The 13,881-nt window shown below is 35.5% G+C and overlaps 1 protein-coding gene across 2 annotated transcripts in view; it reads right to left on the reverse strand.

Annotated features, from left to right (window-relative positions):
- PDSS2 (decaprenyl diphosphate synthase subunit 2) overlaps positions 1-13,881 on the reverse strand; it is a 112,494-nt gene that overhangs the window by 28,221 nt on the left and 70,392 nt on the right. For both annotated transcript variants that reach the window (XM_058836852.1, XM_058836853.1), the window contains exon 3: positions 13,587-13,785. In XM_058836852.1, the coding sequence (XP_058692835.1) occupies positions 13,587-13,785 (199 nt within the window). The remainder of the gene's footprint in view (positions 1-13,586; positions 13,786-13,881) is intronic.

Here is a 13,881-nt window from a genome sequence, read left to right on the forward strand (position 1 = left end):
CAACAGTTTAGGATGAATACAGGGAAAAGGGATGGATTGTTAAAGCTAAAATCTCTCCCACTATTTAGGCAGACTAAATGCATAACATGATGTAAATTCTGGACACAACCATTTGATTGCTCATTCTACAGCAAGGTAGAACAAATGCTCTGACCTCTCACATTCATTCAAATGTGAAATATTCCAAAAGACTATGCTGTGTTTCAGTCCCAGAAGAATTCTGTAGGGTTAAAGATAAGAAATTTGGTGAAACTTAATTTACCGTTTTCTGGTGTAGTAACTTGTTTATCAAAAAGGCGCAGCTTTACCCCTTAAAGACTCTCTAAATTTATTTTGAGTCTAATTACTGAAGCTCAAAATCTCTATATATTACTTGAAGAAATAAATAAAATGTTGATAATTCACTCAGTTCAGAAAATTACTCAGGACATCCAGCAATCACTTAATGAATGTCCTCCTTCATTTTCCTGAAGTCAGAATTTAATTTAGTTTCCTGAGGACTTATCTATAAGAGTTCAGAATTTCCAAAGCATCATACACAGTGTCAGAGAATAGGGCCACATGTTCACTGTTGCAGGTACAGCAGCCCAGTTCACCACTGCAGTTGATCATCGTAGAAGATTCAACTCTTGTCTTTTCAAGAGAAAAAGAGGTGTGTTTTAATGGAAGTGAAACTCTATGCTAGAAGGAATACAGTGAAATCACACAATAGAAGACATTTTGGTAGAACACTTTCTCCAGAGTTAAAAGATATGATTCAGACTCTATCAAGCACAGTAAAAAGAATGGATACCGAGCCCCACTCATCCACAAGATTTTTAAACAACCTGATGACAAGACAACATTGGTGCCATCAATTCAGCAACTCCATCACTTTGTCTCTTTGTTTGTCTTCAAAATACTTTGTTTAAAGTTTACTGCAACATAACACCACTTACGGTTTTTTCCCTGGTTTTCTTTCTAGTTTACAAAAGGAATGAATCTGAGCTCCACTCAAAGAATGGTCATTTTATTTTAAACTTTTAAACAGCTGAAATGGAATTGATTACATAGACCACTCTGTTTCAGAGTAGTAATGCGGTGCCTCGCTAGACTCTATCGGATATTTTCAATGGAAACATCATACAAAGGATGAAACTCTTGTGGGAAGACAGGAAACAGCACTAGGATGGACACAGGACTGGGTATATCTTTGTTCTTCATCCCTCACAATTTCTATTTGACAAACTTCCTTAGCTTTGCCAAATTCCTTCCGAGAAGGACCACAAGTAATTCCTTCCATCCTTATGTTGAAACAATATCCTTTCCTCACACATCTGCTGTGACAGACCCTAATCCTTGCTGCTGATGTGTAGATTTGAAAATGCAGCAGGACTTCTCCACACAAATAAAGAAGAAAATTAGATGGTCAGGAACCTTTAAATATACATATAAAAATTCCTTCAGCTTGCATTTCCCTCCCCGCAAAAGCACTAATTTGGAAAATACACCAACACTCAAAAAATTCCACAGAAAGCCCTTAAATATTCTCATGCATTTGACCCAGCAACATTGCAACACTAGGAAGCTAAAGACAAAACTCAGCAAAGAGCTGATTTTGGATTTTGATTGTTCAATAAGGCCTAAAAAAAAAAAAAAAAGGGGGGGGGGGTGGGAGCAAAAGCTGTTAGGAGTTCCAAGAACAGTGAGATTCAATTTTCTTTCCTGCTGATCTCCTCAAACATCATTAGTCATACAGGTAACCAGGTGTGCCAGCCTACAGAATGTTTTTTTTAAATCTAATGTTTATTGAATCCTTTTGGATTTCTTGTTTGAAACTGTCTTGAGCTTTACTGTTTCCTGGATCTGGCTCTCTCTTAGTAGTAAATGCACAGGAAGAACAGTGATTTGCTTTTCCAGCATGCTTTAAGTCTTGGAAAACTAAGTTATGGTTTTCTTCATTCTGTTAATGATGAATTAGTAGCAAACTATGATATAACAATACAGTGTAAACACATCACCCAAACCCTTTTTACTTGTTAAAAAGGTGCTTCTAAGACATAAAAAATAATCAGCAGCCATCAATTTGAAAATTGCTAATATTGTTAATATCTACCTTAAGGTCAGTCTGCCTTAGGGATTTTCATGAGTATTATCTTTTTTATGATGATGCAGCACTATCTACAGAATTGGATTTTCAGTGTAAAGACTTTTAGTGCATAATTCAGTCATTTTCCTCATGGACAACATAACCAACAGAAGAACTATCATTTTCCTTGTCTACTTCCACATACTTTACACAGTTTCTTAATACCTTTGCAGATACACGGCAGCAGACCCTTGCACTGAAATACTCAACAATTGTTGCTGAGTGACCCAGGTTAGAGAAACACTTGATTGCTTCAGCTTGACCCTTTTGGATGGGTAATTTCACTACAACTTTCCTCTATATAAAACAGTGAACAAAGAAGGTATCGTGACTACAGGGTTCTGTAGATATAAACCCCTCTCCATCCATAAAGGGACCATGGTTATAAAATGCTGCTCCCAGTCATGCTGCTGCAGACAACCAATGAACAGTAATGCTCACAAATTAAGTAAATAACACAAATTGTACCAGCAAGTAGCATTTACTATTTTGAACAGTCTGTACCTGAACAAATGTGAATCAGAAGACCATCTAGCAGCTGATAGATGGAATCAACTTAACAAAGCTGCAGATGTTTGTTAAACTAACAAATCAACAACCACCTTTACCAGGGGAAACAGCAAACAGATTCTAGGCTTCAAGTGAAATGCTGTTAAATTTCAAAACAAATGCTGTTAAATTAACAAGCAGTTACAGTCCATCCAGAAATTCAATATTCTTGCTAGCCACCAAAAGTCAAATACATCAGCATTTTGATTAAAAATACAATTAAATCATTTATATTACTGCTAAAATTTTATGCATTCCACCATATTATTACACTGAAACCACTCCAGATGTTAAGGCACATTTACAAAAATTTTACCACGGAAAGGTTAATTTTAAAGACAAGCTTTACAGCAGTGAAAAGAGAGGGGAAGATATATAATCTATTGCCCTGTTTACATGGCCCATCTATTTTAGCCTCTCCTACAGTACAATGGGTATAAACACCTGATGGGAAGGCATGCAGAAGAGGGAGCCAAATTCTCCTCAACAGTGCTCACAGATAGGATGAGGCAACATGCACAAATGAAAACATGAAATGCTATCTGGATACAAGAAAACAGTCTATTGTGAAGGCATACAACAATGGATGAGGTTGCCCAAAAGGGTTACAAAGTCTCCATTTTTGGAGATACCTAAAATCTGTCTGGACATAGTCCTGGGCAACTTTCTCTAGCTGACCCTGCTTGAACAGGGGCTTTGGAATACATGGTATCCACAGGTCCCTGTCAGTCTCAACCATTCTATGACACCAGCAGCTGCTGCAGGAGGACCACAGCTGATTTTACACATTTACATCTGCAGCACCAATAACAACTTTGCTCATATGAGAAATAATACAATCTAGGTTAGCAAGCTGATGACAAATACTCTTTTAGGTAAGAGTTAAGTTTACTGATTGTAATACGAATAGATTTCCCTATTATAAATAGTTTTGTTCTTGGGAGACTAAGAAGAGCCAAGCAGAATAATCTTAGATTATTATCGCTATTGCTAACAGCTCTGAATTGCAACCAAATAATCACAAAAATATATTTTCAGTTTTTAAAAGTGTATTGCCTTATGGAGGCTAGCTTTGGAGCAGGCTGTAGGCCCATGGCCTGCCAGCCCTGCCTGAGAAGCTAGCCTGGGAAATTCATGGGAGGATTCAAAACAATCCTCAAAGACAGAAAACAGCCTGCAGGTGCTGTTTTCTGATTCCCGTGTTTTCCTTGCAGGAGAAGGTCAGGGGGTGGTGAACCCCACTGACCAATGATGGTAATGTAGCACTTTACCAACCAATAAGTTTTTCCTTTCTGTACTCTCGACGAACTAGTCTATATAACATGGCTGTAACAATAAACTAGAGACTCTCTCCTGTTCTGACTCCCTTGAGAGTCCGTGTCGTTCTTTCCGCCGTTCCCAATTAGAACGACATTGCCTGTTGAAGCCATACTCCAGGTGGACAGCTGACTATGTACTAACCACTGTAACCTCCAGTCCTGCAAAACTGCATATTAACTGCCTTGACATGAAAATCCACCTCTAGAACCAAATATCTCAGGCATCCAAAGATGAAAGTTAGTATATAATTAAAACACACAAAAAAGTCTGTTTCAGATAATATTGGGATAGCATCCAACTCACCCAATACAGATCTCATTGCTTTTTATCCTTCTATGCACTCTCAATAGGAATCCTACTATGTTTGAGAAACAGATTTCAAATAAAGCCATGAAAACAAAACTTGTGATCTTCCACTCCAGCTATAAAGAGAATGAAGCTGACATTGCAAATATCACTCCTGGAGGACATCACCTTAGAATCATTAGGTTAGAAAAGACATTTAAGATCATTAAGTCCAAACTAAACCCATGACTGACAGGTCCACTGCTAAAAGATGTCTCTAAGTGTCACATTTACACATCTTTTAAAGATCTCTATGCATGGTGACTCAACCACTTCCCTGTGCAGCCTCTTCAAGTGTTTTTGTTGAAGAAATTTCACCGGTACTCTCATTTCACATACCTGTTCTGTGAAAATTTATTTTCATTTTACAATTTGTGTAAGGGCTAGAGTTATTTAGCAACAAATTCCTCCATGATGCTTATTCACAGCTGTGAAAGAAAAAGCTGTAACAAACATTCTGTTTAAGAAAGGCAGGCAGTACCAATACCTATTGTAACTTAGTGGCAAATGAAGCAGCAGAACTTCTGGCTCTTGAGAGTCCTTTCCCACACTATGCATCTCACGCAGAATAAAACCTCATATACCCAAAAGTTTTCATCACTTCAATTTCTTAGAATAAATGTTGTTTTCTTTTGAATATCTATTTGCTACATATTCTGGCATTGATTTTGGATAAATATTCTTGTTAGCAGCGACACAAATACTAAATACAGACACTTTTAAATGTTTATCTTAAATCTTTCAAAGGCAACTTCTCTGAAAAGTGAGGGGGTTTGACTTTAAAAAACAGGAAAAAATTTTCTTTCAAAATTTGGCTTTAACATTCAATTAAATTTATATATATACATACACAAACATATGTAATATGCACATATATATCTCAAAGCCTGTAAATATTTTTGACTCTTGAAGTATTTATGTTCACCACTAGACAACTGCCAATACAGCGCTGTACATTAAGGGAGCAAACGTAAGAGGAACAGACCCCAACTACCCAAAACTCATTTGCCAAGTATAGTGATTGTCTTGAGATGTTTAATGACCTTTGACTTTCATCAGATTCATCCTTTCTTCAGTTTTGTTAGTTTTTATCTATTTCCTCATTGATGTTTAGTCATCTCTGAAAAGCCCACTCTTTCATGCAGATGGCAGATCTGTATTTTCCAGACCATTCTGTTAATTACGAGGCGAACAGCAGTTCTATAAGAAAAAGAATTACTAAACCAGGTGTTAGAAGCAGCTGTGCAATTTATCTCCAAGGAAGACAATATTTACCTGGAATAATGACAGGTATTTGGTTCATGAGCTCAAGCAGTAAACATTGACTTCAGTCTACTAGGCAGACCAGAGAAGCAGAAAGACATGTCTGGTTGCTACCATGAGGAAGGTGAATTCAGATGTAAGTTGAGGAAATTGTTAGAGAGATGATTCAGAGGCAAGAATATTGCATGGACTTTGTACAAATTGGTGTAAAGATCTTTGGTAGGCCACTGAAAATTCATCACAACTGAATGGAAAACTTCCTGAGACTGTCAGTTGCTTGGTCAGTGTGACACTGAGGCAGAATCACAAATACTCATAATTCTGTGCTCAACAGCACCATGCCTTGATGACTTAAAAATATTCCTGCAGTATATTTTTGGGAAAGACTTTAATCCAGACTTGATGATACAACCATACCTATGATGATATATTCTGCTATCAGTCTTAGTTTCAATCTTTCCATGTTCTGCAACAATTATTCTGCTACAAGGCACTGCTTGTAAGTCACAGACATCCATGAGGGAAGTAGCAGAAATCACTCTTTCTTTTTATAAGTATTTTTTCATGCAGAAGTGGGAGGACAGAAAACAGATTGAAATCTAAACATAAAATTTTCCAGTAGTGCCATGGCCAAGAATCACAGAAAAATATACTCTTTCCATGCAGGCATATACTAACCCTCGTGGAGTCTAACTTTGGGAAAGCTTAACATAAGCATTAACTTTATAAACCAGTACAGGTGCAAAAGGCCACTAAGGTAAAGGATAAACCTATTTGAGGAATGCACTGATTAGGAATGAAGGCAAAGTTAAGCAGTTTTAATCCCAAAACCGACATTCATTGCGATGCAACAGGACTCTCACTAATCTAAAAGGAGACTGTTTCTAACATTATCACAATTACAGATTAAGTCTAATTTTTAGAATTTTAATTGAATTAGTAAGTTAATAAGCTATGTCACCTAATCCTCTAATTTAACATCTCTAACAGATTACTTTTCAAACATATAACCACAGCCATTAAGGTAATGAAATTTTACAAATATTCAATTATATTACTGGTTACACATAGCAAAAGTAAAATAGAAAAAATCCTGTGAAATATTCAGAAAATTGAATGCTTCATTTGCTCAGGTGTTATTTTAGGGACTAGTTCTTGAGAACAATGGCAAAAGATGCACTTGCTATGAAACTGTTCCACAGACACAAGCATCAAAAGAGACAATGAGAAGAGCACAATGCAGTAATCATCTAGCATCATTCCACAGTTTTATCATCATTATCAATATCATAAAAGGTGTTGTCTCTAATGACAGCAGAAATGTTAGACAAAGTTTTACAGCACTAGTATGGGAAAAATTTGATTACCAGGTACTGATTCCAATGGATTTTAACCTTTTATCTCTTACATACAAGATTTTTTTTTCCCCTTTAATGCTTCAGTAATTTTACTAACTATTACAAAAATAGTTACCTACCAAGGGAATAATAATACCAATTCCTTTGGTAGGAAAAATAGTTTTTCCTACCAAAGGAATTTCACATGTCAATAAAACTTCAGTAAATAAATCTTATTAAAAATCGAGTATTTGAGAACATTAGGAAGAAAAAGCAATACATGTCCATTAAATGAACATAAAGTTTGTTTCAATTACCATCTCTTTTATGTTTTACTTTACAGTAAATTAAATCTAATTTTACCTCTAAAAGGGTATGCAAATTAGTACATTTTGGTGCCATCTAAATATAATAATTATAATAAATAATACTTTTCTCCATTATGATTCATACATAAGTATCAATTATTATGTATTTCTCCATACTTAAAAGTATGTTTGCATTCTCCAGTAAAAACCATGCTAAGTTGTATGACAATATTCAGTATGTATCTCAAAATTTTAAGATACAGAACTGCTTATTTAGGGTTGCCTAAGGAAGAGCTTTATTATGTAATAATTCAATCATGTTAGCTATGTTGCCCTGTGTCATCTCCCATTAGTTTAAAGGTTCAAAAACATTAGACTTCTTTCTCGGTTTTCTTCTCCCCTAGTATCCAGACAAAGCAGTGTTTCTTAAGTGTGCTTTGCCATAAATCAGAGCTCTTTGAACTTATTTCTATTTTTCAGTAGACTCTGGTTTTGAGACACACCCCTGTGGCACTCAAAAATACTAAATTAAAACAAAAATGCTCAACAATATAGATACTATCCTACTCTCTATCTTGTCCAGTACATCATCATCAAACAGTGCCTCAGGGGAAGGTACAGCAAGACAGACATGATAAAGTGCTTCAGAAAAGCTCTTTATTCAGCTCTCTACATAAAAAGTTGAAGGGTTTTTTTTTCTTCTTTTTTTTCCCCTCAAGAAGACAAGATCACTATCAAACTATAAAATGTCTCTTAATCTATTTTGATCTAATCTGGTCTCTGCTTCTTACCAAATTCCTGTCACCCAGATGCTCTGTAAATTGATAATTTTAAAGATACTCATCTCCAACAGCAGCTTGTATTAGAGAAGAAAAATAAAGTCAATATGTGAGCAAAGGCAAAAAGTTAAAAACAATTAAAAATACATAAGAAAGAGGTTTTATCACCATCTACAGTTTTTTATATGAATACTGTAACTGGGAGCAAACACATTAGTTCTGGTTCTCAACGTTTCTCTGTAGTTTTTTCATCCTGCCCTCTTTGATCAATAAAGCTACTGAATCCCAGTAGGAAAATTCAGGTTATAAAGGTCTCTGTTTATTTTATGTAAAATATAATAAAAATATATGCTACAAATATACTTAGCAGATATTTACAGTTCATATCTTTCACCAGAGATAACAAAGAATAATCTCTTTCAAAATAACTTTCATTGCTCTGAAAATAACGCATCTCAGCTACATTTATGAAGGAGGACCCTCTACTTACTTCTAACAAAATGAGGCACTGTTCTGAGGGATGGTAATTTGAATCTATTACAAGTCAGTGGCTGCTAATGGTTGCCTTTACACTGGCAACTATTAACATTTTGTTTCCATTAAAAAAAGGGTATTTCTTGGCAGATTCATGATAGGTCTTTTTTACAAGTGTATGTTCTTCTCTTGAAATCATCCAGGGAAAGGAAAAGTCTGATACAAGTAACACCTTTGTTAAATGACATATAAAAATTAAAATTGTAGATTCTACCTGATTGTCAATGATCAAAAATGTCAATTTACATTGAATGAACAACTGGTGTAACTTCAGAAAGAGGATATTCTCTATATCCTTCACTGGACACCAAGGAACCAAGTTGCTTAAGTTCCAAACTGAGCCTTCCCCACAGGACCACGACTGACGCTACAGAAGTAGAAATCATAGCTCATGATAAACAGCTCTTATGTGAAGTGCAGGGCACTTTCAGGTGGTAGCAACAGGAAGATATAGGAAGACTTAAATGAGTAACTTATTGATGTTTATGTAAACACAAAGTTTGTTTGATAAATAACACACTTATGCCTTTAAGAATACATAAACTTAACATAAGGAAGTAGATCCACTATATAAGTACTACATCTGTGCTACTGTTTATTTATGAACAAATAATGCTTCATAAAACAATGCTCTACAATGTGGTCTTCTGGCAGAGCTCTGCATTGACAGACAAGATTCTTAAATTGAATTCCAGGCTTTCAGCCTGGAGATTTTGAAGTGTTTCTGTGAAGAGTTTCATCATTTCAAGAAGAATTTACTGAATTACAGTGGGGAAAACTGAGTCAATTCTTAACATTTCAGTAAGAACTACAGAGAACACTACCATAACACATACTTCAGGTTCTTGGGATAGTCTCTTTCTTCTTTTGGGGAACTTTATTTTTTGCTTGGTATACGTTGAGTTTTGGAGGTTTTGTTTTGGTCATTTGGCTGGTTTGTGGGTTTTCTTTCTTTAAATACAAAGGAATGTCTTCTTATCAGTTTATGAAGTTGCAAGAAATGCATTTGCAGATTATTTTATCATTTTCTAGGCATTGTACTAAAATGCACCATTTCAACCTTCTGAAGTTCTATGCATCACTCTCTTTAGAGTGGAAGAGCATCAAAACTGGTTTTAATTATGTCTTTTAAGCACCTTGTCTATAGTTTCATAACACAACTGATGTTTCAGATGCTCAAGGAAGCACCAGCTCTAAAGCTGCGACAGACTTCTTCCAACTTCTCTGTTATAAACACTGAAAAGCACACTATTTGATAATATCATGGTCAGTATCCACATTTCAGTTGTGGTAAAATGCCCATATCTCACATCCATGCAACAGGTGACAAAAATGCCAATGATGTTTGTTACTTTTGCTGTTTGCATCTCAATGCCAGCCTAAAAATACCATAAGGAAGTACAGGTTACTTACGCAGAAATCAAAGACAAAACTAACACTTTTTGCTAGCAGAGTCAAAGAAGGACTTTCATTCAAAAGATTTGCTTTTAGCAGTTTCATCCCCACATCCTTGGCTAGGCAAAGCAAGATAACAAATGTTAAAGACGTACTGTCTTCAGATGGCAACAAAGAACCACCCATTAAACAGATCATTTTACTTTTCTTAATAATTTATTAGCACATTTATTTAAAACTGCTTATGGTCACATACCCCACAGGATAGCTGGGAGGTACCCTATTTTGTTAGGCAAAAATAATTCACTTTTCCATCACTTCCACACCTACATGTTTACAATGACTTCCACATAGATATTACATGTATCTTGTCATGATCCTAGTATCAGAGCATTGCAACCTCAAAATGAGAAAACCTATCAAAATAACCCTGTCATCCCATATAAACACACCCCAACCCAATAACTCAGCACATTAGCATGCATTACTGCATCATTAGTTAAGTAACAAAACACAAACATGCCCTTCCCTTGCCAAAGGGTCACCATTTCACTGCTAATATAACAAGTACTAAAAGATCACAAACCAATTCATCTTTTGGCTCAATTCTGTTCTAAAATCTATGGATTAGCAATAAACAATCTGCTACAGAATGCAGTTCTGAAGTAAGGTTTATCCATATCATTCTCAATCGACAGCGTAATTTATCACTGCAATCAGCAGGCCAAGAAGAGCCACCATCCAAAAGGTTAGTTTATATACAGTGATCAAAAAGTTAAAGTGAATGTATAAAAGAATTGTTAACACATGAACTGATCAATCTAATGCCTTGTACTGTAAGGGCTTTTGAAGAAATTAATGCTCACTTTCAATGGTTTTTATTAACTTAAAATATGTAGAACTTCACTGTGATTACAAAAACGTAGCACACACATGCACCTGCCCTTCAATATTTTAAGCCTCAGTTGACATCAACTTTGTATTCATAATCAAGGTATCATGATTTCACAAAGCAGAAAAATGAGAATGTTTTCTTCTGAATAGTTATGTGTTCAAAACACAAAATTTGCAGTGATTTTGTAATCAGCAGAGTTTACCTTACAGGAGGCTTTCTGACATTTCAAGAAATCTAGAATCCTTGTACTTCAGAGATCAAAAACCATAAAACCCAAAACACCACCCAAAAACCTCCTTTGTCATAACTTTAGGAAACTTATGAGAGGAATGAGCACTAGTTTAAAAGAAAACCCCAAAAACATAAACCCTGAGCCTTGATTCTTGTTAACATCATTACGGTTATATTCCATAACAGTAGCAAGAAGAGGAAAATTACTCTGAATTAACAACAACAATTCCTATATTTAATGTTATTTAAAAATCAAAGTGTTACCTAAGGCAATTACCTTGCAGCCTTTTAATATCTACAGGGAAAAGCCTAAGGGAAAATAATTGACTTTGCTAATTTTACCCTTGGCAATTATAAAATAGCTCTGCATTTCATTACGACTACAGAATTTCACGTCTAATTGTCAGCCCCGAGAGAAGCAGAGAGATAAATGCATCATGCACAAGCTCAGACAGGAATTTAACAGCACAATAAAATTATCCTGGTAGCAGTGAGTTCAGTTATGTTAAAACCCCCTTTAATTTAAATTCTGGTCTATACAATAGCTATGCATGTCTATGGAGGCTATAGGTACCCTGGTCAGTACCATGCATGATAAAATGTTGCTCATTTCATTAGCCAATTTGCTAAATGCCAGCAAAAAAAGCAGTACTGTGATTTTTACTTTTTACATCAAAGAACACAAAACATTATGAAGGAAAAAAGTCACAGTTATTTCACACTGCTAAAAAACAGATGCCAGATTTGAAAATTCATCATTTACAAAAGAATAAATACAGTATGTTTAAATCATTGCACCTGTCAAGAGATTTCTATAGCTTGTACTTCAATTTTTCTAACTTTGCTAGTAGGGTTAGACGTATGAAAAAGAATAATTTACTAAGTCAATCAGTTTCCATAATGGCATCCCACTTATCGTATGTAGAAGCTATGAAAGTATTTAGATGTCAGAAAAATGAAAAAAAGTGCTAAAATGTTTTGGCAGAATTTTCCAACATGCAGTATAATGATTGCTTTAAAAAAAAAAAAGTATTTCTTTGCACTTGTGCTTCATTTCGCTGTAGGCTTGTTTTCTGGCAAGTCTTCAGGGATTATACATTCCTGCTGCAATACTTAATGATGTACTAAATGCAAAGTAATAGTTGCTACATTTTGTAGAAGTTTCCTCTTATGTTGAAACAGAAAATTGATGTAGGGTTAAATCCTTTGGTCTGTCTTGAGAAACTTACAGGGTACTAAAAAAAATGAACTGACACAAATGAATAATAATTACTAAAATCAATTACACCCCATTTTGGTTATGGTATGCACTATTTAATTTTTTTTTCTAATACTTACTCCAAGTTAGCACCATAATGGCTTAACCCACTATTCCAGTAGATTGACATCTAATTTTCTGTCTCTTCTCTTGAATCTCAGCTCTGTGGTAGAAAATGACACCACTTCTGAGAGAAACTGTCATACTCATGATCAAAGGAGTACAGAAATACTCAACTACCACAAGGAGATTTAGCATGAGAATCTAAAAAGGTAGACTCCTTAGACTCACAATTACAGCTATGCTGATTATTGACAATTGCACATGACAAACATTTATTTTACATTACAACATGGCAGAAATGTTGAAATGTATGAAAAGCATCTCTGCAAAAAAAGTACTGCTTCCTCTTTCCATTGGAATGGCACACTTAGCTCTTCAGCCATACACACAGTTAGGTGTTACACTGGGCTGGCACAGGGACGCCCAGGAATCTCTGTCCACCACAGAAAGTTTTAAGAACAAGCTAGATAAATGTGGGTCAAGAATGATTTTGTGTAGCTGATTCTATCTGGCAAAAAGAAGAACCAGCTAGAGAGTAGATCTCTTAATGTCTCCATCAGTCTCATTTTCTAAGATAATACATAAACATAAATTGTTTGTCATTAAAAAATCTCCCTGTAAAGTTTCAAGCAGTTTGGCTAAGCAGTTGGACCACAGCTGTCCTTTAGAAGTCAGGACATCCATGTTAGTAGGGCAATCCAATATCCAGGTGCATCCAAATCCCTAACAATATTAGAAGCAAAAAGTCACTTGAGACAAAGCAGTAAAGCCTTTTGCTCCCCAGAGAAAAGACAGAAAGCCTTTCACAAAGCACAGAGTAGAAGAAAATAACAGACCAAACATGTTTTCAGCTGGCAGTTTACCAGAGGTGTTGTAGTCTGACATGTCATGAAAATGCTACTGCATATGCCCTAAATTCACCAAATTAACCACCCATCCATTATTACAGTGCTTCAGAACTTATACTAAAGACCTCAACACAGTAATTCCACAGCAGAGTGCTAAAGATGTTCACAGCACAGCAGCCTGTCAAATTTACAGCTATAATGGTAAGCATGCTGATTTTTAAATGATTCTCCATATATACATACACAACTGCTGATTCTTTTAGGAGGCCTCTCTTTCAAAATACTTGCTAATATTTACTTGCTTTGTTAGTAGAGGAATTTTATTCTTTTTACCTTGGTATTCTGCAACTGTGCAAGGCTTGTGCAAGCATTTGCTAGAAGAAAATCTCCACTCAAAACAGCCATTTTATTCCCAAACTGCATATCCTTCAGTGGGCCATCACAGGACTTGAGCTCACCAATGTTTACTATGCCACGATGCACCAGAAAGGCAGTATGGATCAGCTCTGTTATCTCAGCCAGACTTCTTTGACTGAAAGAAAGAAAAAAAGAAAGAAAAAGCCCAATTATGTTTGATGCTATGAACAGAACAGAGATTCCTAGTGAAAATAAACTAACAACCACATGT

This window comes from Poecile atricapillus, chromosome 3 (genome assembly GCF_030490865.1).
Source record: "Poecile atricapillus isolate bPoeAtr1 chromosome 3, bPoeAtr1.hap1, whole genome shotgun sequence".
NCBI lineage: Eukaryota > Metazoa > Chordata > Aves > Passeriformes > Paridae > Poecile > Poecile atricapillus.